This window comes from Exserohilum turcica (assembly GCF_000359705.1).
Source record: "Exserohilum turcica Et28A unplaced genomic scaffold SETTUscaffold_5, whole genome shotgun sequence".
In the NCBI taxonomy this organism is placed as follows: Eukaryota; Fungi; Ascomycota; class Dothideomycetes; order Pleosporales; family Pleosporaceae; genus Exserohilum; species Exserohilum turcicum.
The window spans coordinates 2245544-2270076 of NW_007360266.1; the positions used below are offsets into that span (position 1 = coordinate 2245544).

Genomic DNA, 24533 nt, shown 5'->3' on the forward strand with positions numbered 1-24533 from the left:
CAGTANATGGAAGAGTGCGGAGGCATACATAGAGTAACAATCTTTGCTTCTGTGCAGTATTGCTGGAAGTTGACTGAGTTGTGGCTCTCATGACCGTCTAGAATGAGTAGGCGATAGGCTCCAACAGTACGCTCTTTTGTATGCCTGTTATAGTGCTCTAGCCACTTCATACTGAGCTCGTTTGTTGTCCAGCCATTCTCAGAGACTGCGAGAACCCAATCCCTAGGCAGGCTGTCTTCCTTGTACCAGGCAGAGAGGTGGTGCTTGCCCTGAAAGATGATGAAGGGTGGGATCGCCCAGCCAGCTGCGCTGACACAAACCACGCTGGTAACCCACTCTTTATTGCCCTGCTGCAGAGATTTTGGCTTTGATCGACGATCAGAGGCTGTGACTACTGCTGACGAGTTGTGCATGCCCATCATAAAGCCCGTCTCGTCAAAATTGTACATGTCGTCGTCCTGGATCCCATACTTGGCTTTGGTATTCTGTACAAGGCGGAACCAGCCCTGCACAAGCTCAGGATCTTCACAGAGGGCTCTCTTGTAGTCGTACTTTCGATTAAACTTCATCTTAAGCTCTGGGCGACGCTTTATGAATGCTTTAGGCCAGTTAGGGCCAACAGGGTCGCGGTGGCGGGCAGCCAGCAAAGAATCAGCTAGATCTTTGACAGCAGAAAGGCGCAGCGGAAATCCTCTTGCATCAAGATCAAGAATATTCTTGACAATCACCTCCTCTTCTGTTATAAGTAGTTTCATTGAGTTGGGCGAACAATCTTGTCGAGAAGGCTTTCCTGCGAGTCTTCGTCTTAGGGTACGTTCAGGCACGTTGTAGAGAGCTGCAGCGCGTGGAATGTTAATTGTCGCGTCGCATTTAATAGCCTGAATTGCAAGCTGTACTTGAGACTCTTTTGAAGACTTTTTTGAATGAATTTGTTGAGACATCGCGAGTAGTAGTGAAAGTTGATGGGGGCTTGGCATTTTCGGTCACTCGCTATTCTCGGCCACTCGCTATACTTTGACGTTATCTGTTTTCATAAAAACAAAGTCTGGCCCTAATCCTACAAGCAATCGCTATCTAGGTATTCGCGGAATCTGCCCTTTTTTTGGCCATTGTTCTTCAACGGCTGTTATCGGGAGACTCAGGTCTATGGGGTAATCGTCAGTGAGTGGACACAAAGCAACCCCCCTGTATGCCCCCATGAATTTTTTTTCAATACCCCCATGTAGCAAGGATACGAAGTAGGTGGAGAAGATGTACACGGTGAAAAATACAAGCGCTCCACAGGCGCTACATGCAAAGAGCTCGGAAAGGCAGCTTTGATGTTGTATTATCAATTACCTTTGGGGTTTGTTTTGCTTTTTTTTATTCACAAACGGGGCTTGCTTGTTCCGCTCAATGATGTACTCACCGACTTGTTCTTGAGATCGTAACGGTCGTTGTTCATGATCTTCTCCCAGCCGGCAACAAAGTCCTTCACAAACTTGCTCTCGCTTTCGGGCAGAGCATAAGTCTCGGCAATGGCACGGAGCTCAGGGTGGTGACCAAAGACGAGGTCGTGACGCGTGGCGGTCCACTTCTTCTGGCCAGACTTGCGGTCGACACCCTCGTAGACCTCTTTGCTAGCATCGGTTGCCTTCCATTCCGTGTTGTTGTCGAGGAGGTTGAGGAAGAAGTCGTTGGTGAGTTGGCCAGGGCGCTTGGTGAAGATTCCGTGCGAGGAGCCGTCCCAGTTGGCATTGAGCGCACGCAGTCCACCCGTGAGCACCACCATCTCGGGTGCAGTGAGGCGGAGGAGGTGGGCCTTGTCAACATCGAGTTGCTCGGTGCGGACACGCTCAGTTCCCTTGCCGTAGTTACGGAAACCATCTGTGACAGGCTCCAGGTGCTCGAAAGACTGCACGTCGGTCTGCTCCTGGGTAGCGTCGGTGCGACCCGGTGCAAAAGGAACAGGTACACCAGCAGCCTTCTCAACGGCAGCGGTACCGGCAAGGACAATCAGGTCAGCAAGAGAAACCTTCTTGCTGCCGCTGTTGAACTTGGACTGAATGCCCTCGAGAGCCTTGAGAACCTCGGCAAGCTCCTTGGGGTTGTTGACCTCCCAGTCCTTCTGAGGAGCAAGACGAATGCGAGCACCGTTGGCACCACCACGCTTGTCGCTACCACGGAAAGAGGCAGCGGAAGCCCAGGCAGTGCGGATGAGCTTGGCGGGCTCGATGCCAGCATCGAGAATCTGCTTCTTCAGAGTCTGGATCTCGGCATCGCCGATAATCTCACCCTCGGGTTGAGGGACAGGGTCCTCCCAGAGAAGAATCTCCTTGGGGATCTCGGGGCCGAGCCACCTGGAGCGGGGGCCCATGTCACGGTGGAGAAGCTTGAACCAAGCACGGACAAAGGCGTCGTGAAGCTCCTCGGGGTGCTCTAGCCAACGACGGGTAATCTTCTCGTAGGCAGGGTCCATACGCATCGACAAGTCGGTGGTAAGCATCCTGGGCTTGTGCTTCTTGTTGGCGTCATAGGCGTCGGGAATGATGTGCTCGTCGGTCTTGGCAACCCATTGGTTGGCACCAGCAGGGCTCTTCTCCAGCTCCCACTCAAACTTGTACAGGTACTCGAGGTACTTGTTGCTCCACTTGGTGGGTGTGCCGGTCCAAGTCACCTCGAGACCACTGGTAATGGTGTCTGGGCCGTTGCCGCGGCCGTGCTTGTTGATCCAGCCGAATCCCTGAGTTGCCAGGTCTTCGGCGTTGGGGTCTGGGCCGGTGTTCTCAGCGGGGGCAGCACCGTGTGTCTTTCCAAACGTGTGACCACCGACAATGAGTGCAGCGGTTTCCTCGTCGCTCATAGCCATGCGACCAAAGGTTGTGCGGATGTCGTGGGCGGCGGCGACGGGGTCGGGAACACCCTCGGGACCTGACAGCGTTAGTGATGGGCATTGTGGGAAGAGCGTAAAAGGCACTCACCCTCTGGGTTCACGTAGATGAGACCCATGTGCGCGGCGGCCAAGGGCTGCTCAAGGTTCCTCGATGTGTGGGGGCTCTTCGAGTCAACCTTGTGCTGCTCGCCATCGACGACGCCCTGGCCCTTGACGCCCTTTGCGCCATCGGCATAGCGGACGTCGCTACCAAGCCACTCGGTCTCGCCTCCCCAGTAGACAGACTCGTCTGACTGGAAGGTGTCGGCGCGTCCACCAGCGAAACCAAAGGTGGGGCAGCCCATGGACTCGATGGCGACGTTGCCGACGAGAAGCAGCAGGTCGGCCCACGAGATCTTGTTGCCGTACTTTTGCTTGATGGGCCAGAGCAGGCGGCGGGCCTTGTCGAGAGAGACATTGTCGGGCCAGGCATTGAGGGGAGCAAATCGGTTCTGTCCCTCGCCGCCGCCGCCACGGCCGTCAGTGACACGGTAAGTGCCAGCACAGTGCCATGCCAATCGGATGCTGTGCAGGCGTTAGCCATGAAGGGCGGGGGAGCCAAGCGGGGGGAGGGGGAGGGGGAGGGGGAGGGGTAAACGAACAAAAGACCGCCGTAGTGGCCAAAGTCGGCAGGCCACCAGTCCTGCGAGTCGGTCATCAGGGCAGTGAGGTCCTTCTTGAGGCCCTCATAGTCGAGCTTCTTGAACTCCTCGGCGTAGTTGAAGTCGGGGCCGAGGGGGTTCTGTCTGGGGTCATGCTGGCGCAGGATGTTTACCCTGAGCTCGTTTGGCCACCAGTCTGTGTTCCTCGTGCCGGCACCAGCGACATTGGGCACCTTGACGGGACACTCGCCTTTGGACATGATGGATGGATGCAGTCGTGTGTTGTGGGAGGGGAGGAGGATGGGGCGTCGAGCTGCAGAGAGGCGTCTGGCAGGGCGGTATTTGGGGCCTATAAGTAGCGGGGCATTCATAAGCATCTGTTCTGGCCAACACCAACATGACACCAGCGCCAGCCAGCACCTGCCTCCCCTCTCGCCGCGTCGCAGGTGGGTCCGCATATGGTAGCCCGATGCAGCCTAGCGCCGTGCTCGCTGGGTCGACCCCACCATCCATGCCAATCCAGTGCCACCGCGTCTGGTCGTCGACAGCCTCGGGCGGGCACTCCCATGTGCGCCCTCAATGCGCTGCCTGCTGGCATTGCATGCACCGTGCTGCATTCTCCCGTCCGCGCTGGCCATCCATTGCTGCGGCGACGCCTGCGAGCAAAGAGACAGCGCGCAACGGCGTGTGGGCGCGGAGACCCCGCTTTGGCCACCGGAACCGCAGCGCACTATGCTCGCGATTGCATATGTAAAGGCGTTGCGCTGATTGGGCGACGCGACCTCACGTGACATGGGTCGACACCGAGGCTCCATGCAGCCATGGCGGCAGTTGGCGGCGGCGAGGGCTGGACAGAGAGGCCAGACACTGCATTTGAGTAAGCGTCCCAGGTCTGCGCGCTTTTCCGCCGTCAGATGCTTACTCCAGCAGCCCCGGGTCCCGAAAGGTGCTTGTTGCTAGATGCTTCGGCGCCATCGACATGTGGCCATGCCTGCGGGTGCTCGTACCGCGCGCCTTTGCCGCCAAAAATGTCCAAGAAAAACTTGTAGCCATGTCACAGCACACTGTACTCGACAGCCTTGGCACATCACTCACCTCGCTGTCTGCATTGCCACCGACTGCCGCCTGGCTCGCTGCATGGCGCATGGCGCATGGCTGGCTAATAACCCCCAGCTTATGCCCGTCAACCCCACGGCCATCACCCCGCATGGCGCCTCAGCACGGGGCCTGGTATGGGGAAGCTCGCCGCCTTGCCCATCGCCCCTAATCCCCAGCAACTGCCGCCACATGTCTTACTCGACGCTTGCGGCCAGTCCCCCAACTGCCGCTTCCAACCTGTGGTGCTGCCAAAAGTCGCCTCGCCTCTGTCGCGACCATGACCAATCCGTGTTTCAGGGGCTTGCCGCCTTCAAAAGGCCCGGCTCTGCTGTGCTGGGCGTTTGACATGCTCTTGGAGAAGCCATGGGGCTGGGGGTTGATCGAGCAAGTGGGGCAGTGGCTGTCTGAGCAACCTACTTATTTAATCCTCTGGCAGAGGGCTGCTTTTCTGAGACAGTCGCAGTCGTCCCCGAATTTTTCCCTATTCCGTCTTACACCCGGTGCAACATGGCAGACGAGAAAGTGGCTGTTTTTGAAATTCCAAAGACGTGCAAAGGCGGCGTCGTGGTGAATGAAGGCCCCGACTTCTATGTAGAGGTGCAGGATCTCCCAGTCCCCGAGTGTGGTGAGTATCCAACAAGGCGCATTGCATGCCGTATGTACGCTGACATGGTCGGATAGGGCCCCACGATGTCTTGATCAAGCTCAATGCAACCGGAATCTGCCATACCGACATCCACTTCATGTCCAATGAATTGGATCTGCCCAAAATGTCCGTCTTTGGTACGAGATGTCCTGGACACGAAGGCGCGGGCGTCATTGTCAAAGTTGGCGACGAGGTCAAAACCTTGAAGCCCGGCATGCGGGCAGGCTACAAGGTAAGCGGACCGAGGTCGCGGCAGCGCCGTGCAATCTGACATGCTGCAGCCGATCCAGGATACTTGTGGTGCATGTGAACACTGTCGTCGCGGCGACGAGAGCTACTGCGTCAAAGCTGTGATAACGGGCTTGATGATCGAAGGCTCGTACAAGCAGTACGTAGTCTCGCCCGAAAGATACACGACGGTGATTCCCGACGGCGTCGACGACTACATTGCAGGGCCCCTCATGTGCTCTGCCTCGACTATCTACACCTCCATCAGAGAATCAAAACTGCAGCCAGGCGACTGGGCAGTTTTCCCCGGCGCCGGCGGCGGTGTCGGGCTGCAAGGCCTGCAACTGGCCAAGGCCATGGGCCTGCGGTCTGTAGCCGTTGACACGGGCGGCGAGAAGAAGAAGCTGTGCTTGGAAGTCGGAGGCGCCGAGCATTTCATCGACTTCAGAGAGGTGCAAAACGTCACCGATAAGGTAGTGCAGCTATGCGACGGCATCGGCGCACACGGCGTCTTTGTCACTGCCGTCCAGGCGTATCCGTCGTCGCTATCCTATCTGGGTGGCCGCGTTGGCGGCAAGGTCATGTGTATCGGAATGCCCCCGGCCGGCACTCTGCACATCGACGTCGACCCAAACCGCATGTGCAACAGGAAACAGAGCATAACAGGCACGCTTGTGAGCAGCATGGCAGACGTGGACAAGACGCTCGAGTTTGCCCAGCGGGGACTGCTGAAGCCCATCTACACGGTGCATCCTCTGAGCCAGTTCAACGAAGCGGTGCAGAAGCTGCAACGGGGGGAGATTGCTGGACGGGCTGTCATCGACTTCAACCAGGCGTAGAGGCGCGTCGTTTGTAATGCAGTAGACTAGGGTTTTGACGTGTCTCTTCGCCGTGCAAATAGATGCAGAGTGAATGGTATCGCACAAGTCAGGGTGCCGTGACATGTTCCAAGCCACGGTGCACAGACCACTTCTTGTTCACTGCCTCCCGTGCCGTTGCGGCTCAGCCCTACTGCATGGCCAGGTACAACAATTCCCACTGCCTTTGCTCACCCTCCCCCCGTAATGATCGCTTGAGCTATGCGCATCAGCCTCCACAAGAGCATATGTCGAGGGCATGTCCAGCTCTTCGCACAGTCGGTCCCCAACCGGACACGTCAACACTCCGCCCAGCCGCGCATCCAACGGCAAGCAGCCAGCCGTGGAACATGACTACGACGACGACGACGAGGCGCTGCTGGCCGACGATCCGCTAGAGCACGACCTACCTGAGCAGTACGCGCGCCCGCCACCGTCGCTTAACTTCTGATACTGAACACCACCCCCTTCCAGACTATCCTTCAAACGCAGGCCAAAAGCTCCCGCGCCGTCCTTTGGCTTCTCACGATACCTCGCCTCCCCGCTTACGCCTTCCAGCAGCCGCGCATCGCCCCCGCGACCTCAGAGCGCAAACGGCTCATCCGACCTCTTCCTGAACTATCTCGACACTCCAGGCAGCGCCAGCGAAACCCAAGACCCCAAGGATGCGGGGGGCCTGGACTGGCACGTCGAAGGCCCCGGCCGCAGAGTAGGCTACGACGACCTTACCGCTATCGACTGGATCTTTGAATACGCAAAGGAGCGCCAGCGCTTGAGGTATCTGTACGCTGGCGCAAGCGGCATCTTGGGACACGTGAAGCAACTTGCAGATGCTAGTCAAGTCTGGATCATCTTGGTCGCTGCCGGTATCCTGAGCGGAGGCATTGCGGCATTTATCGACATTGCGAGCGACTGGCTTGCCGACCTCAAAACGGGATATTGCCACAATGTGGACGGCGACGGGCGATTCTATCTGAACAAGGCCTTCTGCTGCTGGGGGATTAGGGAAGCGCAGGCCTGCCATGATTGGAACTCATGGGGATCTGCTTTGGGCATTGGCAGCGCTGGTGGGAGATATGTTATTGAATACATCATCTTCAGTCTTCTTTCAGTGAGTAGCAGCGCAAGCTGGCTTGGGACATGGCCAACTGACAGCCACTAGGTACTATTTGCCGCATGCGCCAGCATCCTGGTTCGCGAGTTTTCGCCCTACGCCAAACAGAGCGGTATACCTGAAATCAAGACCGTTCTGGGTGGCTTCGTTATGCGACATTTCTTGGGTGGTTGGACGTTGGTTACAAAGACAATTGGCTTGGTAGGCAACTGGTGTCAAAGGACTTTTGTTGCAACCGCTAATCTGTTCAGTGCCTTGCAGTCGCATCGGGCCTCTGGCTGGGCAAGGAAGGCCCACTGGTGCATGTAGCATGCTGCTCAGCGAACCTCTTCATGAAGCTGTTTAGTAGCGTAAACGGCAACGAAGGTTAGCGGCAAACACACTCGTTTCCTGTTGCCATGCACTGACTCGAGCAGCACGAAAACGAGAAGTCTTTTCAGCTGCGGCGGCGGCAGGCATTTCAGTTGCCTTTGGTGCACCTATTGGGGGCGTCCTGTTCAGCCTCGAGCAACTCTCCTACTACTTCCCGGACAAGACCATGTGGAGCAGTTTTGTATGCGCCATGGTCGCCGCTGTTACGCTACAAGCGTGCAACCCATTCCGCACTGGTAAGCTGGTCCTTTATCAAGTCACCTACCATAGCGGGTGGCATGACTTTGAGATTTTGCCCTTCATCTTCCTCGGGATTCTGGGTGGCTTGTTTGGAGGCTTCTTCATCAAACTCAACATGGGCGTTGCCGAGTGGCGCAAGAACCGGACATACCTCAAAGACTCTGTCAAAGAGGTCGTCATCGTTTCCCTGGTGACGGCGTTTATCAACTTTCCGATCAAGTTTATGCGCGCTCAGGCGTCAGAACTGGTACACATTCTGTTCGCTGAATGCGCCGATCTCACTGAGGACACGCTGGGCCTTTGCAAATCCGGCAAAGCCAACACAGGCGTGATTGCGCTGTTGCTTGTATCTTCAGGATTAGGCGTCATACTATCAAGCTTTACATTTGGACTGCAGATTCCCGCCGGCATCATTCTTCCCTCCATGGCCATCGGCGGTCTCTTTGGTCGCGCAGTCGGGCTGTCCGTGCAAGTGGTCCAGGCTGCCTGGCCATCTTTGTTCGTCTTCCAGTCCTGCGAGCCTGACATAGCCTGCGTAACACCAGGGACGTATGCCATTATTGGTGCGGCATCGGCCCTCGCAGGCACGACGCGCATGACGGTGTCGATTGTTGTCATCATGTTTGAGCTGACCGGGGCTCTCACCTATGTCTTGCCCATCATGATTGCGGTCATGATCAGTAAATGGATCGGTGACGCAATCTCGCCACGCGGCATCTATGAGTCGTGGATACACTTCAAAGAGTATCCGTTTCTCGATAATCGCGACGACAACGGTAGCTCGATCCCAGACGTTAGCGCAAGCCATGTCATGACGCGCATCGAGGACTTGACTGCAATAACTGCTACTGGGCACACGATTGGGTCGCTACGTGAACTCTTGTCGCAACATCGGTTCCGTGGGTTTCCCGTGATTGACAACAGCCGCGATGCTCTGCTGCTCGGCTATATATCCAGGACAGAACTACAGTATGCGCTCCAGACAGCCCGGACGCCTCCGCGAAGCCTGCCTCTCGAGACGGAAGCATTCTTGGCCCACCAGCCGCTCTCGGATCCTACCACTTCGCTCGACCTCCGGCCGTGGATGGACCAGACGCCCATCACACTAAATGCCAAAGCCAGCTTCCAGCTTACCGTGTCCATGTTCCAAAAACTGGGACTACGCTATGTGCTGTTCACGGACCGAGGGACGCTCAGAGGACTGCTCACCAAGAAGGACGTTTGGTACGTCATGGAAGGCATGGACGAAGAGCGCGAAGAGGGTGGCGCCGGTAGAGGGGGGGTGCGGGAGGGGGGAGAGGAGCCTGAAGACAACGAACAGAGCGACCTGCTGGGCACACCAGAAGAAGAGCGGGATGGCTTCATTGGTGCACATGGTAGATAGTCGCCCCAAATTGAGTCTTGACACCGTGGCTAGCACCATGTCTGCCGGCAGCCTCGAAGAGCAGGACCCGGCCTTGCGTTGATCGTCATGTGATGATATCACCGCCTCTGGCGCATGCGGTGTGCGGCCACGACCCCAGGCCATGGCTCGTTGGGCAAGTCGGCCGGCGCCAGGACGGTCAAGCAGAACAACAGGCGACTCCTCACCGACCCCGACACACTACTCCAGATGCATCATCTCGGCCTCGGACCTGCGCGCGACGTGTCTCGACAGAGTTTGGAGCGCGGAGAGTGGATACAGAGATGCAATGCCAGCTGCATGACCGGGGCCGTGCGGCGCCAAAGGGCGGCCGGCCAATCACAGCCGCCTGTGTGTAGGCTGCCGGGAACGGCTTAGCGCCGTGGCTATGCCGCGGCTTCCTGCTTGGACCTGCATGGACCCGCCCTTAACAACCGGCGACTTCGCCCATTCCGACTCTAGAGCCTTCTCTTCCCCCCCCCTCTAGTCTTTGACGAGAGCTTTGTTTTGCCTCAGCGTCCTCGACCCTGCCTTTGGCCCAACAACAAAAACACTGTGAAAGAGCACGGATCTGCACCCCCCCATGGACGCCTCGATCGCCTAACGTAAAAGAAGCACGGAGCGGCTATGACTAGCACTTGGCATACGTCGCGAACCGGCAGACGACGTCTATCGCGCTGAAAGAACACCAACACTTGCACGCGATAGCGAAGCCTCGCCAATCATCTTCGCCAGATCTGCATCCCATCCTGAGCAGCCGACACCATGGCCCACGCCACCGAGACGGAGCGGAGGAGCAGAAGGAAGCACTCGCGTTCGTCATCAAAGAACCCAAAGACGCGATCCTCGTCCAAGAGGGCACATGCATCGCCTTCGGTGCAGAATCTGTACTTGCAGGACTATGCTCCGCCCGTTCAGGCGACGTCACAGAGCCCCCCTCCCCAGTATACACCAGTCCAGCAGCCATATCCCCAGCCTGCCACACGCTTTCCACAAGCACCACAAGCACCACAAGCTTATTCTGCAAGCCCGCCTGAGCATCCCACCTACAGTCGCATGCCTGGGGCCTTTCCCCAGGACGTACCTCGATATTGCTCTTCTCCGCCTCCGCCTGTTCAGCCCTACGCCAGCCAATCAACTATCCGCTTTGCTTCCCCGCCCCCTCACGAACCCCGTGGTCAGGGGCCTTTTCAGCAGCAGTGGGACAGCCTTGACCGCATGGCCACAAAGTCCTACACGAACCTCCGTGACGCAGCTGGAAAGAGTGCGAGCAAACTAACTACGACCTTTATTGAGCGGCCCACGGCTGCTGTTGTCACAAAGAGCATGCAAACGTTGTGCCGCGGGGCAGCGCTTTACGATATGCTTAGCTCAAAATTTGATACCTTCATCACTGACATGGACGACGAAAAGTTTAGCGGGAAAGAGCAGGATTTGATGATGGATTTTGATGACCAGGAGCAGGAGGAGATTGCAAATACAAGCCCGCCGCTCTGTGGAGGAAGACGTCCGGTTCGAGAAGAGGTTCATCCCAAGCCCAGCAGCAGCAAGGGGTCAAATCACTTCTCGAAGGTATGGCTCTACTCAAATTCACGACTGCCGCCGCATCTGCCCCCTTTCAAGGTGTATCTACCGACGTATCCCTTGCTGTGCTTGGCGGCAACGTACTCTGAGAAGGCGTACATTCCCCCTGGCAGCAAGAAGAGCTCGGAAATGGAGACGCACATTCCTGCCGACTGGCGTAGTGGTACAAAAGCCATGGTGCTCAAATCCATACCTGTGGAGGAGCTCAACACCATTGTATTTGCTATTCGCGGGAGCCAGACGTTCATGGACTGGGCCGTCAACTACAACTCGGCGCCGAGCAGTCCCAGCAAGTTTCTCGACGACCCTGGGAACTTGTGTCATGCAGGCTTCCTCTATGTTGCCAAGAAGATGATCAAGCCGGTCGCGGAACGGCTCAAAGTCCTGCTTCAGGAGAACCCCGCTCGCTCAAACTGCAGTCTGCTCATCACCGGCCACTCCGCGGGCGGAGCCGTCGCCGCGTTGCTATATGCACACATGATGAGCACCAAGATTCAGTCTGAACTAAATTACCTTACCAGCTTTTTCAAGCGCGTGCACTGCGTTACTTTTGGTGCACCGCCCGTCAGTCTGCGGGCACTCAAGAAGCCCGAAGACCAACGACACAGGAAGAGCCTTTTCTACAGCTTCATCAACGAGGGCGACCCGATTCCGAGAGCCGACAAGGGCGTCCTCCGCAGCTTGTTGAAGCTGTACGCCAGTCCTGCACCGGCCCCGGCGTCGACCCTGGGTTCATCAAGTGGCTCCACATACAGGTCGCATTCATCTTCGCCGCCCAAGTGCAAGTCCAAATACGGCCTTTCCTCACGCCTCGCCAAGCCATCGAAAGCGTCGTTGCAGACCAACAACACCAACTCGACCTCTTCGTCGCTTCCAGCGTGGCCGATCCCTCCATGCTCCTTGTCTCCTGCTGGCCGGCTTGTGGTGCTGCGACAGAGAGTTGGCACGACACATGAGGATGACGTGGAAGCCGTGACTGTGGATGAAGATATGTTGAAGAACATTGTGTACGGCGATGTAGCCAAGCACCAGATGGCTGTTTACAAGAAGCGGATTGAGGAGGTGGCTGTCCGGGCAGTTACCGCCAACGGGTGCTGAAGACACAGATATGGAAATTGACGATGGGATTACAGCTTATGGCTGTGGCTGCTGGGCCAGTCCGCTCTCTCTCTGCGTTACGAAACGAATGCATGATGATTTGAGTATATACCAACGAAATCAATGACTTGTCTTTACTTTGGTCATGGTGAAACTGCTGCTCTTTGGACGTATGTTTGAGTGATTGAAATGGGACTATGTTCTGCTTGAAGCGGGGTCCCGCAAGCTCAAAATTATCTCATTCCATTCTCCTAAGCCTGCCTATGCACGTATTCATACAAGTTGTTTCGTCTTCCCCAGCCAAGTCTACACACGACGACGATGCAGTCTCCATCTACGCCATGGCAAAATCATACGCCGTCTTCGCGCTCATAAGCACCATAGCATAATGCGCAATCAAGCCCAGCGCACCATAGTACCTTCCCGCGCCGCCCGTCTCCGCCGTCCGAGTATACCCAATCGCATACAGGACCCTATTGGCGCTCCACGCGGCTCCCAGCACCGCCGTCGCAACAGGGTACTTGAGGCCTGAAATCAGCATGGCGCCCACGGCCGTGGCGTGGTTCTCGTTGAAGTTCTGGTGCGCGCGCTGCGCCGCGTTGAAGGCCAGCATGGCGGATTTGGAGCCTGGCGCCGCCGTCTGGACTTGTTCCCACGACGCGTATTCGAACGGATACGGGATCTTGGCTGCTTTGCGGAAGCCGCCCACGCGGCCGCCTAGCCAGGCGCCGATGAAGAAGGTTGAGACGGCCGCCGAGAGGACGTAGCTGGTGCGACCTGTTAGTGGTGGGCGTATGCAAGTATGTGTGTGTGTGTGTGTCAATGGAGGAGCGCAAGACTGCCGTGTACGTAAAAGTACAACCCGCAATTGAAACCATTGAAGCCATTGGAGCAATTAAAAAACCTACCCATAAGACTCTGGGATCTGGAAACCAGCCATTGTGTCGCGAGGATTGCTGTGAAATTGAGGGGGCGGGGTCGTGCGGTGCGAAACGTGTGTTGCTGTTGTGATGTATATGTGTCTGTGTCTGTGTTTTGTTGTCTGGGGGCGGCTCGGCCCTTTTTATACCGTACCGTACCTTACCTTAACCTAAGTAAGTACCCAACCTATCTACTGTTCCTTCTACTCTGCCCAAACGACTAGCGGCTTCCCCTATAACACACGGCTTAGAAATCAATGCGACACACCCCACACCCCTTGATCAACCATCGGTCGCAGGAGACGACGCAAAAAAAGTAATTATTTCAAGGCTGCCAACTTTTTTTCCTTCAGGAGTTAAGCTGTGCACTGGACCAACGGACGAGTTTCAGCGGGGCGCCCGAAAAGAGGCGTGCGCGCTGCCGGCCTGTGTGCATGGTTGAACGTCCCACGTCCCGTTTGCGCGCTACGAAAGCTGTGTACCCAGCGCGAGAAAATGGTTGCCTTGCGTTATCGAGGGCTGGCGGTGAGAAGTCGGGAGGGGGGAAGCCGTGGTACGGACTAAAGCTTGTGCGAGGGGGGCATTGACGTAACTAAGTGTCTACGTTGGATGGGTGGTGGTACGCCTAAATGATGGCATTTTGAATCTTTGATTGGCGTTTGGTCTCGCAAAAGATGTATTACATGTTCTTGTGGTTGAAGAGAAGGAAAGAAGGAGAGGAAAGAAGAGTGAGATTCGCATGGTAGGTATGTAGTTTGTGCTTGGGGATTACTCATTGGTGCAAGTTTGCATGTCGTGCTTTGGTGACGGCATTGCGACAAACTCTCCGTAGGGCTGCTTTGGACCACGCTCAAAGGCCGTGAAACCATGCGGACGAATATAAAGGCTGTCGGATCTGTTGCACCGCATGTGTGGCGTCTTAGGCGTACGTCTTGTCCGACACATGCACATGTGTGGCTGTTATGCCTAGCCTGGCTTCCACTCCCGTAAATAACTCTCAATACATGGCTGCCTTGCTTTACATTCCTTTTGTACCCGTGATGCCCGATTCCTCCAGTGCCATCATGGTCCCTTGGATGTCCTACTGCATATCAGCTCTGTCCCTTGATAATACTCTACGCAGCAAAGAGATGACTTACCGGCAACGCAGCAACCAGACAAACAACGTTGCCCGCCACGAAAACAGCCAGCGAGACAAGTGCCTGGACAAGCAGCAACTTGAAGCGTGCCCATATATGACCCCTTGACACTCCCGTGTAAAGAGAAACTAACGTAATCGGCGCAGCAAGCACAGTCTGCAGGATACCACGGCACTTTGCTCTCAGCCGCAAGAAGCCAGCACTGTGATTGCTGTGCTGAAGTCCGTCGCTAGGCACGTCGATGTGTAGTTCCAGGCCCCGAATGATGCATAGAAGAATGACAGCAGCCGCCATGTGGAGAGGAGTGTGATATCTCTGTGCAGCCGCGCATTCCAGACCTCGATCACGCAGCCGGCTGCACCGCCGCCGCACATTGCGGTGTGTCACCCACATAGGTACCATGGCCCGCGCGACATGGATGACGAGCGAGGTTATCATGTACTGTGTCAAGAGGAAGAGAAGGGAGTGGAATGCTGCTTTTGCAACGACAAGCGTAGGCGGAGATGTGCGGTTGCAGCGAGCGAGGGTAGCTAGGACACTCGTCTTGGGACGCTCAGTCGCGCCGTTGATCATGCGGTAGTTGTATGGCTGGCAGGCTCGGCGGCCGAGCCAGATGCAGAAGGTCTCGTAGAGGGTGGAGAGAATAGCGAGCACAAGCAGGGACATGAGGGCGTTGTTAATGGTCGAAGTGCATGTCAGTGCTATGTATAGGACGGGATCTGGAGCACCACAAGTCAGTTGTAAGTACCACTGCGACAAAAGTTCATCTAACATACCATCGTGCCATAGATCAGTCCATACGGATCGTGTAGACACATCTTGTCGCGCCATGGTGGTTGAGAGAAGTCAGTGTACGGGGTTGAGTACAGATGAGTAAGTAGAAAATAGATTTGGTTTTCGCTTTATAGAAAGAACAGGAAAACAAGACCCTTGACACGCCCTACACCTCCCTCAGATTCACCGTCATTGCATCATCCATGTCACATTCACATTCACTCTACTCGCTCATACATGCAAAACCGAAACTTGACGCCCTCCTCCTCAATCCCATCCTCGGGCACCTCTTCACCCGTGAATTCCCGCAGCTCATGGGCACTCGCATTCCTCCACGTCGTTGTCTCATCCAGGTTCAAGGGGAAAAACGTATCGCACTCAAAGTCGTGCTCAATCTTGGTCAGCAGCACGCGCTTCGTCTGCGGCAGCTGCAGCGCCGTGTCGTAGATGCTCGCGCCGCCAATAACATAAACATGGTCAATTTCGAGGTCGGGAGACGGCAGACTGCTCTTGTCTGGGCGCTCGAGCTGGGCAAGTGCGTCGAGGATGCCCGAGCACGTTATGGGCCCTTCGACGTCGGTCTTGGTATCCAGCTGGCTAGCGAGCTCCTCGGGCTTGGACGTAATGACTACGTTGATGCGGTCCTTGAGCGGGCGGAACTTGAAGGGGATGCTTTCCCACGTCTTGCGGCCCATGAGCACAGCATTGATTTTCCTACACGCGTCGTCGACGGGGGCCGAGGGCGTGGTCCGCCTGGTTACGCGGGCGAAGAAGCCCATCTCCTTCTTGAGCAGCGGCCATGGCAGCGTTCCGGCATTTCCTATGCCGAGGCTGGGGGTAGCGGCGAGGATCAAGGTGAGTGTTGGCGGCCTGGGTGGCATGGCAGATGGGTCCTGGTCCTCGACGAGCTCAAGTTGGGTGGGTGCAATGGCCGGCTCCGGATTGGCAGGAGGCTGCTCGTCAGACATTGCGTCGCGGACTCGGCAGCGACAGACAGGCCTGGGCTGATAATGGGTGAGACTGGGAAATTTTGTGTTGAGACGAAAATAGCCGGGCGACGACTGGGGGGGCGGCCGTTGCGTCAGCGTGAATGGCAGGCGGGGCGCAAACGCGCTAAGCAACGCGAAGGAACGTGATGTCCACGTCCTCTCTCCCTCTGGCCGAGTCTCGCAGCAGCGTGCCAGCTCATCACCGCGAGTCATTGCTCCCCCGTCCCAGCATCCGCCGTCACTTTGCATACGACTTGACATTCCCGTACGAAGACGCAGAGGTATAAATACACAGGCGGCAAGGCCCTTGGTCATGCACACAAAATCCAACCCCGAAAAAACGCACGGTGACAGGCCGACACATACACAGCGCGCATCATCCCATCGTGCCCGGTTCCCAACCTGTTCCGCCCGCCGCCACCGGCGACGACACACATACTGAACGCCTAGACAATTACACCTTCGCAATGCCGCTACCCAGTCAAACATATTTGCATGAATAAGTAAAAATCCCGCGTAACCCGTTTCATACAACGTCATCTGTGTCTCGCCGCCTTCTCAATGGGTATCTTTTTACGATTGCTCAAAGCGCGCCGCGGAACACAAATACGTCAAGCTCCTCCACATGCCCACATGCTCATCTTCGTCTGGGAGGGGGCATGCAATCCTATTCGCTCTCGCCCCCCTCCACACTGCTCTTGAGTGGTATCGACAGTGATATCTTCTTGGGTGTCCCGCCGCCATCCTTGCCCGAGTTTACATTGGGCGACTTGCGGCGCAGATTCCTCAGGCTTCCAGAGCTTGCGTTGCTCGACGTCGAGGCGCGGCGCTTGGGTCCCGCAGATGTCGAGATGCTTGCGAGGAGCTCGTCCTCTTCGTCCTCCTCTCTGCGGCGCTTTTCCGATATCCGTTCAGGCGGTGATCCTGCCGAAGTCGTCTTGGGCGATGTAGTCGTGTCCTCTGGAGTTTGTGTTGCCGTCGGCATCTTGGGGGCAGAGGCTGATGATACCGTCGCGAGATCGTCCATGTCTGCATCGTCCGCATCGTCATCGGGATAGTTGACGAGCGGTCGCACTGGCGACGCTCCGTTCATGCAGAGCTTGCCCGCGGCGGTAAGCTGTTCATCCTCGTCGTCCGATGTATTGAAGTACGCCTCTTCGTCCGCATCCACATCTTTCAAGCCTTGACCCCACTTGCCACCGTTGATGTTTGCGGGATGTCGCACAGAAGTGTCGCTGTCCACGCTTGTAAAGGAATTGTCGAGCTCCTGCGTCGTCACTGGCTCATGGTTCTGGTCGTATTTGAGGATCAGGTTCTGGAACGTGTCGACATAGGTGATGCCTTGCAGCTTGTCTCTGTACTTCTCGACCAGATGTTGTACAATCATCTTGATGTTCTCGCGTCGGATGAATTCAAAGAGCTCCAGGCATGCCGAGTTGAGGAGGTTGTCGCGTGGCATTGTATCGAATAGAATCTTCAGAATCGGGTCAAAAAGTTCATGCTGGATGATTTGGCGGTTATGTGTTTCGTCGTGGAAGCCGAGCACAGTACGGAAATACTTGAGTGCAGCTAGAACACGTCAGTAGGTGGCAGGCAAAAGGGCGTGAACAAGACTCACTGAGTTTCAGATGCTTCTCAGGACAGCTCATGAGCTGGGCCACCCGTACCGCCAAGCCTTCAGAGAGGATAAAGTATTTGCTGCGGAAGGAATGCTGGCGGATAAAGAAACACAGAACCTCGACGAGGTGTGCGTATAATGACACTTCTTGCATGGATAAATCGTCCACTGTACAATGTTAGCTACGGCAGCACACGCAAAGCAAGTATCCAACTTACTCGACTCCCGGCCCTCGAGGTCCTTGAGCGGCTGGAAGAGTTTCCGGGCGGATTCGTCGTAAAAGTTTTGAATAAACGAGTCGGTCTGAGGTATGGACGGAAGCTGTCCCCGCATCTTGGCGAGGAAGTCACTGTTGGTTCGGCCAAGCGCTTCTATCGATGCCGAATTCGCATTGGGGTCAAGTAGGATCTTGATGGCATCAGCCATCTGCGCCTTGACGCCCAAGTCCACCTCGATCAGAAGCAGCTCAATGAGGGTGTCTGTGAGCGGCTTCGTCTTTTCTTGAATGGCCTTGAAAATGTAGCTTCGCACCATGAGAGCGTCGTGGTCAATCAACGACACCAGTATGTCCGTTCCTGCCACTCGGACTGAAGCGTCTTGGTGCTTGAGCGCGAATTGTATCACTTCCAGCAGACCGCTGCTGATGAAGTTTTGGTAGAGCTGCGCCCTCACATTTGCCTGCAGGCTCTTCGCAATGGCGCAGCATTGTTGAATGAACAAGACGGCGTCCTTTTTCCGTGACAGATTTTGCTCCTTGGGCGAAAAGATGCCAAAGAGCTCTTTGAGGAAAGGAACGTTTGCTTGGAGGTGTTGGACAATGTCGACTTGGTGGAAGAATATGAGAGAGTTGAGAACGCTGAAGGTGGGGTCGTCGAGGATGCGCGCGAGAACAACATCCTTGAGGTACTGCAGGCGATATGTGTAGTGGATTTTGCGCTTGATGTTGTCGTCTTCGATCCTGACCACCTCTTTGAACTTGGACTCGTCGTCGAGGTACTGCCGGTGGTTGGCTTTATGCAGGGGAAAGTCCGGGTCGTCTGTGTCATGTCAGTAAGCTTGCATGCAAGGGATCGCGTGCGCCAGCACATACACTCTAGCGCCCCAACGACACCCAGAACCACAGGGTCCGTCACAACGTATTCGATAATGGCGGTGTCGTTGAGCAGAATAAGCATCTTCATGATGCTGCACAGCCGGTGGAGATCCGATACGCTTTCGAGGTCCTCGGCCATGTCGACGAGCGGAATCAGCTTCGGTATGTAGTCCTGGGCCAGTATGAACTTGGCCAGGGCTTCTCGGCCGCCTGGGGTCGAGTTTGCAGCGCGCATGTGATTCTCAATTTCGTGAAGGTTGCTGAGATCTGGGTTGGGGAGCAGGATGGGGCTAATGGGGTCCAAATCGTCTGAGAGACCATCGTCTGTGTCAGCATTAGCTTGCTGGAAGCTATGGGGGAGGAGTCGACGTACCCTGAGCTAGTGCCTGCAGTCGTGATTGCACTTCGTTGACAAAGTCCCTGTCCTGCATCAGCGCCCTTGGTCCACTGCTGCTAGCGGTGCCAGTCTGTGCTCACCATATGCTAGCACAGCCCTCGGGTTCCTGGAAGCTGAGGGCCATGTCGGTGCCATTTTGCTCGGTCCACACGATGAGGGTGTCTGGGGCGAGGTTAGCTGGCGTGTCGTGGTCGCGAGGGGGGAGGCGCAAGTGAGGCGCGCATACCCTGCTGCTTCTGATAGCCGTCATCCTTGGAGATGCGCGTTTCAAGCAGCTGTCGCGACTGGTCTTCCTCGGACAGGACTACGATTCTCGCTTCCTCCTGCTGCAGAAGCACACGACGAGTTAGCATAGACGCATGGTACGAGTGGGCGCGGGCGCAATGGCGCAAGCAGGGCGCGGCATGGTGGTGGGAAGGGGGGAGGGTTCGACGTACGCTTGCTACGACGCCCTTGCAGAAGCCAGTGCCTCGGTCGAACCAGTCATTGTTCTTGAGCTCGTAGACTTTGACGCGCTTTCGTTCGCTCGCAGGTGGCGGCGTGACGTTTGCCATAACCGGCGGCGGCGTGTCGACAGTCTCCGGCTAGGGCAGGGGACCCTCCGGAGCGAGGCGCGCGGTCGCGAGGGCTTGCGCAGTGCGGCGTGGGTAATTGGCGGCAGAGGGGTGCGGGCGTCGGGGATGGGGGGTCGATGGCGATGATGGGGCGGGTGGATGTCAGAGCAGAGTGTCGTGTTGGCGGATGACGATTAGGAGGGCTCGGCGGCGCTTGCTGGGCGGCGGGCGCAGCGTAGGCGACGCGACACGGGGAGAGACGACGACGGGGAGGCGCCTCTGCGCGCGCAAGCAGCAGCAGCAGCAGCAGCAATCAAGGACGAGCAGCGATGGCGGGCGTGACGGGGGGAGGGTGATCGGCCTCGGATACTTTTGCAGGCGCGTCGTGGGTCGCAAAGTCGAAGCGGGAGAGCACAGGGCCGGGCGGGCTTGGGCACAGTGCATGCACTAAGATAAGAGAGCCTAGACCAGCTGCCTCGACCACGACCACGACCACGACGGTGGCGGCACCAGAGCCTCAACACCACGCTGAACCCGGGCGAGGAGGCGGGCGAGGGCGAGGGCGAGGGCGAGGGCGAGGGCGATGGCGATGGCGACGGGCGCGGTTGCGGGGCAGGCGGACGGGCGGACGGGCGGGGTGAGGGCGGGCTCATGCAGCAGTCGGTGTCGATGGACAGCGTGCGCGGCGAGTGTGCGGGGCCATGCAATGTGTAGAGAGCTGAGAGGGCTGTGGGTGGTGAGAGAGCGAGCGAGTGAGGGCGCGAGGGCGGGCGAGGGCGGCGAGGGCGGCGCATCCTCTTGGCGCCTCACCACCACGCTGCCGACACGCGCTGTCACTGCTGTATACAAGACCTACACTCGCCCTCGCCCTCGCCCTCGCCCTCGCCCTCGCCCTCGCCCTCGCCCTCGCCCTCGCGCTGGACGCAACGGGCAGCGACACATGGTTCACGTGCGGCTATGCTCCCGAACCCACCCACACCCACACCACACGCCGCGACGGCCATGACATCCACCCCCACTGCTAGCACAGCACTAACTCACTAACCGCCAGCCAGATGCCCTGGCCAGCAGGGACAAACGACTCCAGAAAGCATGTGCCAGTCGCTACATGGACAGGTCAAGGCCCATGTAACCAGCTGAGGGCTTACGTTTGGGGGAGGCGACAAGCACAAGCTCGTATTGCCAGAACCCCCCACGTCCATTCTCCGCCCCAGCATAAGCCGCGGAGCCAACCAGCCAGCAGCAGAATCGAGTCGTCACTAGCCACCATCACCATCACCACCACCACCACCACCACTATTCGTCATGGTGATGCAAATGAATCAGCGACTCCCCCAACCACCACTACCACCACCGCCAGAGAAGGCTAACTATAGAAGCGGCTGCTCGATGCACCCGCACCAGCACCGACAGCAGCCTACACCTAGTCGCAGTGTAGCCTTGCACACTTGAGCCACGACTACGACTGCACGGGGCGAGATATCGCACCACCGTCGACGCCCATTGCCGCATTCGCTCTCGGGAGGCTGGTTGCGCGGCCAGATTCACTCTCATTTCCCCCCTCCTACGGGAGCTGAGCTGAGCTGGCGGCCGCCAAGCAGCTCTGGCTTGTTATCTCTACCCTCGCTAACTCCATTCAGCCACTCCCTCTGCGCCTCGAAGATCGGGGCCATATCTGAGGCGCTAGAAGCAACGGCGCATGGTCAAAAACCCAGTTCCTACGCTAGCTACCCAAGCGCGTCCCGTCCGTCTGTTGAGACACAATTATCCACTATAGATTACAGTCAGAGGCCGCTCTCTCGACGTGCCTTGTCCAGGTCCGCTCCTGATCCTGATCCTCACCCGCTCGCTCCCTCTCTCCTACACCTCAATTGCCGGCAACAACAACAATGTCCAGTCTACCCCTGCTGAGCCCCGTCGACGACATTTCCACCCACCCTGTGCCTGCTGCGACTGCCCCCAAGCCACCAAGACCAATCTCCGCGCCTCCACCCAATTTTTCAAAGCCCATAGCTGCCGGCCCTTGCCCAGCAACCACGACCAAATCTGCCGACACGCAGGAATCGCAAAAGGGCATCAACCCTGCCAATCGAAAGTCGGTCGGCGCGCAAGAACTGCAGGCCAGGCTCAAAGAAAACCGCAAGTCGGTCGGTGCTCAAGAGGTCCAGGCCAGAATCCAGGCCGCAAGGAGGAGTCTGCCTGCCAGCCACCTGCTGTCCGAAGCTGCTCGACGTCAACTCGAACTGCCCTCGGACCTGATACACCCAGCCTTGCGCGCCAGGAGCGGAGTCACGCCCAATTTCGAGCGCTCTCGTAGCCTCAAGTCCAGGCCCCGCGAAGATCTCTCCATCGATGCGGTTATACGGCGCCTGTCGTCGGAAGTCAGTGCAGAGGCTGCTGGCAGCCATCTGAAGCTCTCGGGAGATGTGCCTCCTGTACCAGCGCTGCCTGCGTTCCCACCACCTGCCACTTCTCGTCCACGTCCTCACCAAACGGCAAGCCGCAGGTCTTCCATGACGACGCGACGAAGTCCGCTTTCCATTGTATCGTCTGCAGATGATGGTGTGTAGTGCATTGCTCTTGCTACAATCAATCTGAACTGACAATGGCAGACTCCGAAGACACCTCAGCGCACACTTCCAGACGAACTTCCACCTCTGCCTCTTCCCGTACGCGTCTCGCGCCCATGACAGGGATCTTGGACTAACATGCCAATCAGGAACCTCCAAATCCGACGAATCCAAAAATGGGGACGATGACACGCACGAAATGATCCGGGTAGTCAGTACGCTCGTGCAGAAAGCAGGGCACGTCAAACGCAAACACGAATCTGAACCCCGCTCGTCTTCTCAATCACCTGCCCTTGCACGCGCCAAATCGCAGCAAACCAAGAGCCGCCGCTCATGGCAAATTTCACGAAAAAGCATCCTCTGCTCTGTTTAACGACCGCATTGTCCACCAGATCCGTTTCCTTTGTCCGTCTACATGGCCATGGGCGCCACATACCACATTTCTTTTTACCGTAGATTTCGCATTGATGCCGGCGACGGAGGCTTGAGACCTGTCGAGCCGGTTTCGTTCCTGCATTATGAGCGTGTTGGATTCGAGCGTTTACATTGACCCAAACAGCGGCGGCGTTCAGGCGTTCCATTCCCAATCTTGTCGTGGGCGTTATCACTAAGCATGCAGTCTTATCAGCCTTGAGACGTAGCTAATACCTAGAGGAGCAAACAATGTATGTATATTTCGGCCTTGTTGCACCGCTTGCATTGCCTCGGTGACACGATGCATGGCTCCAGGGTGCTAGCAACAGCGCAATCAGTAATCTTACGGCGCAATTACAGATACCGTCGCAGCTAGAGGCGTGGTATCAGTGCGGATCCACTGTTCTGGAAGAGGGCTGTTAGACCAATTCTGCACGCCGCACGCCGCACGCCACACACGGGACGCCTTCCGAACCCAGTTATCAATAATAGCAGTCGGCGTTAGGCAGTATGGCCCCGGGCCAATGGCAGCGCCCGTGGCCTTGCAGCCGACGCCAACTGGGTTAGTCGAGGGTGAGATTAGCTGCGGCGTTCCCGGAACTACTACGACCACGCCCAGGTCAGCCAGCCATCCACAGCGGAACGTGCCTCGGGTCGCTATCTGTAACCGAGCGCGTGGGTACGTGTCAAAAGGGACAGAGTGGCGGCGGCAGATGGGGGGGGGATACATGTATAGGCTCAAATGCTGGTGTACCACGACAGATGCCGGAGCGAAAAAGCAATACAGCGCTGCTGCGTGGGGGTGCACCTTGGGTCAAGACTGGCACTGGTACGCGTGCCTGACGATCGCGCGCCTATCAATTCTGCGTGGGCTGCGCGACCCGCTGACCGTCCGCGAAACGTCCCGAACTAGGCATTCTCTCTCTCTCTCTCTCTCTCTCTCTCTCTCTCTCTCTCTCTCTCTCTCTCTCTCGCTCGCTCGCTCTCGCTCGCTCTCGCTCTCTGCCATGGCCGCCTCTAGACTCGCAAGTAGTCCACGTCGCTCTGGCGAGTTTGCAGCCGAGTCAGGCGCAAACTCTGCCTTGGCTTACTGCATACTTCCAAGGACCGGGTCGACGTAGTTGGCGCCGAATGGATAGTGCTATTGTCAGGGAACAAGCGGATTAATTCTACGGTCCCAGATTCGCGACACACGGGAGCGCAGCCGAAGACGTCACGGCATGGCAGAGTCGATAGCGCGTTGCGAAAGCGAGGCCTCGGTAAACACGACCAGGCCTCCTAATTCGAAGTGCGGCATCTCCAAAGAAATGCCGCTTGGCTCCAAACAGCCGTGGCGCTGACACCAGCGCGAACATCGCGCTAGCCCGCGCACAGGCCACGCGCATCGCCAGGGCCCCGTGTGAATCACGGCTGCATGGGCCATGCGGTCGCTTATCGATAAGACAGGGAGCTTGCAAGCTAGACCTCATTGCTGCCACTCTCTGCTCGTCCCTTCGCCTGCCGTGCGCCTTACTCCGCCATGAACCCGTCCGAGCGCACCAAGGAAGCGCTTCTTGGTGAGTGTCTCCAGCCTGCACTGCGCCTGCAATTCCTTGAGTCGCGCACCTGCTGAGCCCGCGCCCAGCCAAGACCGAAGCACTATGTACATCGATTGTGGATAATCGCAAGGACGATCCCTGGGGCGGCGATGGCTACCTGTCCACCATCCTGCGTACGGTCAAGATGCACGAGGCTACCGACTACTCGTCGGTGCACAACAAGACGGAATTCGAGCCTGCCCTCGACTTCTCGACGTCTGCACACAAGGAGCTCTTGATCAAGGAACAGACTGCGGCACTGGTACGTCACATGAGCTTTACCAGTACGCCATTTGGCCGAGCGTTAATACCCCACAGATCAAGACTGCGCAAGAC

General features: G+C 57.1%; 9 protein-coding genes across 9 annotated transcripts; 4 read left to right on the top strand and 5 right to left on the bottom strand.

Annotated features, from left to right (window-relative positions):
- Positions 1 to 958: 958 nt before the first annotated feature.
- SETTUDRAFT_164921 (uncharacterized protein) lies at positions 959 to 3817 on the bottom strand. The gene is made up of 3 exons (XM_008031100.1): positions 3514 to 3817; positions 2961 to 3436; positions 959 to 2910 (listed from the first exon to the last, which is right to left on the bottom strand). Exons 1-3 carry the CDS (start codon positions 3771 to 3773, stop codon positions 1367 to 1369), a joined length of 2280 nt encoding a protein of 759 aa, XP_008029291.1. The 5' UTR covers positions 3774 to 3817; the 3' UTR covers positions 959 to 1366.
- A 1294-nt stretch (positions 3818 to 5111) lies between these two features.
- SETTUDRAFT_173176 (uncharacterized protein) lies at positions 5112 to 9473 on the top strand. Its single transcript, XM_008031101.1, has 10 exons — positions 5112 to 5236; positions 5293 to 5489; positions 5539 to 6320; positions 6438 to 6442; positions 6576 to 6759; positions 6817 to 7453; positions 7505 to 7657; positions 7708 to 7822; positions 7873 to 9350; positions 9390 to 9473. Exons 1-10 carry the CDS (start codon positions 5119 to 5121, stop codon positions 9450 to 9452), a joined length of 3732 nt encoding a protein of 1243 aa, XP_008029292.1. The 5' UTR covers positions 5112 to 5118; the 3' UTR covers positions 9453 to 9473.
- A 585-nt stretch (positions 9474 to 10058) lies between these two features.
- SETTUDRAFT_43357 (uncharacterized protein) lies at positions 10059 to 12152 on the top strand (the record flags this gene model as incomplete). The annotated part of the gene is made up of 1 exon (XM_008030690.1): positions 10059 to 12152. Exon 1 carries the CDS (start codon positions 10236 to 10238, stop codon positions 12150 to 12152), a length of 1917 nt encoding a protein of 638 aa, XP_008028881.1. The 5' UTR covers positions 10059 to 10235.
- A 334-nt stretch (positions 12153 to 12486) lies between these two features.
- SETTUDRAFT_94354 (uncharacterized protein) lies at positions 12487 to 13092 on the bottom strand (the record flags this gene model as incomplete). The annotated part of the gene is made up of 2 exons (XM_008031102.1): positions 12487 to 12919; positions 13061 to 13092. 2 exons carry the CDS (start codon positions 13090 to 13092, stop codon positions 12487 to 12489), a joined length of 465 nt encoding a protein of 154 aa, XP_008029293.1.
- A 998-nt stretch (positions 13093 to 14090) lies between these two features.
- SETTUDRAFT_22327 (uncharacterized protein) lies at positions 14091 to 15042 on the bottom strand (the record flags this gene model as incomplete). The annotated part of the gene is made up of 3 exons (XM_008030571.1): positions 14091 to 14153; positions 14212 to 14930; positions 14988 to 15042. The coding sequence occupies 3 exons, from the start codon at positions 15040 to 15042 to the stop codon at positions 14091 to 14093; spliced, it is 837 nt and encodes a 278-aa protein (XP_008028762.1).
- Positions 15043 to 15203: 161 nt separating this feature from the next.
- Positions 15204 to 15866, bottom strand: SETTUDRAFT_94751 (uncharacterized protein; the record flags this gene model as incomplete). Its single annotated transcript, XM_008031103.1, has 1 exon — positions 15204 to 15866. The coding sequence occupies one exon, from the start codon at positions 15864 to 15866 to the stop codon at positions 15204 to 15206; it is 663 nt and encodes a 220-aa protein (XP_008029294.1).
- Positions 15867 to 16225: 359 nt separating this feature from the next.
- Positions 16226 to 19759, bottom strand: SETTUDRAFT_140357 (uncharacterized protein). The gene is made up of 8 exons (XM_008031104.1): positions 19520 to 19759; positions 19309 to 19408; positions 19163 to 19244; positions 19059 to 19105; positions 18683 to 19009; positions 17811 to 18629; positions 17593 to 17760; positions 16226 to 17543 (listed from the first exon to the last, which is right to left on the bottom strand). Exons 1-8 carry the CDS (start codon positions 19634 to 19636, stop codon positions 16642 to 16644), a joined length of 2562 nt encoding a protein of 853 aa, XP_008029295.1. The 5' UTR covers positions 19637 to 19759; the 3' UTR covers positions 16226 to 16641.
- A 1766-nt stretch (positions 19760 to 21525) lies between these two features.
- On the top strand, positions 21526 to 22579 carry SETTUDRAFT_22330 (uncharacterized protein; the record flags this gene model as incomplete). Its single annotated transcript, XM_008030572.1, has 3 exons — positions 21526 to 22198; positions 22249 to 22305; positions 22356 to 22579. 3 exons carry the CDS (start codon positions 21526 to 21528, stop codon positions 22577 to 22579), a joined length of 954 nt encoding a protein of 317 aa, XP_008028763.1.
- A 1560-nt stretch (positions 22580 to 24139) lies between these two features.
- SETTUDRAFT_22331 (uncharacterized protein) lies at positions 24140 to 24459 on the top strand (the record flags this gene model as incomplete). Its single annotated transcript, XM_008030573.1, has 2 exons — positions 24140 to 24176; positions 24245 to 24459. Coding segments are annotated over 2 exons (252 nt in total), but the record flags the coding sequence as incomplete, so codon positions are not given.
- Between the last annotated feature and the right edge of the window lie 74 nt (positions 24460 to 24533).

Bases quoted from the DNA above. Each gene is read 5' to 3' on its own strand.
- SETTUDRAFT_164921 (XM_008031100.1), bottom strand. From the start codon at position 3,773: ATGTCCAAAGGCGAGTGTCCCGTCAAGGTGCCCAATGTCGCTGGTGCC. The intron at 3,437-3,513 runs GTTCGTTTACCC...ACGCCTGCACAG, and splicing joins GGCCACTACGGCGGTCTTTT to CATCCGATTGGCATGGCACT. The intron at 2,911-2,960 runs GTGAGTGCCTTT...TAACGCTGTCAG, and splicing joins CATCTACGTGAACCCAGAGG to GTCCCGAGGGTGTTCCCGAC.
- SETTUDRAFT_173176 (XM_008031101.1), top strand. From the start codon at position 5,119: ATGGCAGACGAGAAAGTGGCTGTTTTTGAAATTCCAAAGACGTGCAAA. The intron at 7,454-7,504 runs GTGAGTAGCAGC...GACAGCCACTAG, and splicing joins TCATCTTCAGTCTTCTTTCA to GTACTATTTGCCGCATGCGC. The intron at 7,823-7,872 runs GTTAGCGGCAAA...TGACTCGAGCAG, and splicing joins TAGCGTAAACGGCAACGAAG to CACGAAAACGAGAAGTCTTT.
- SETTUDRAFT_140357 (XM_008031104.1), bottom strand. From the start codon at position 19,636: ATGGCAAACGTCACGCCGCCACCTGCGAGCGAACGAAAGCGCGTCAAA. The intron at 19,409-19,519 runs GTACGTCGAACC...GTGCTTCTGCAG, and splicing joins GCAAGGGCGTCGTAGCAAGC to CAGGAGGAAGCGAGAATCGT. The intron at 19,245-19,308 runs GTATGCGCGCCT...ACCTCGCCCCAG, and splicing joins CGGCTATCAGAAGCAGCAGG to ACACCCTCATCGTGTGGACC.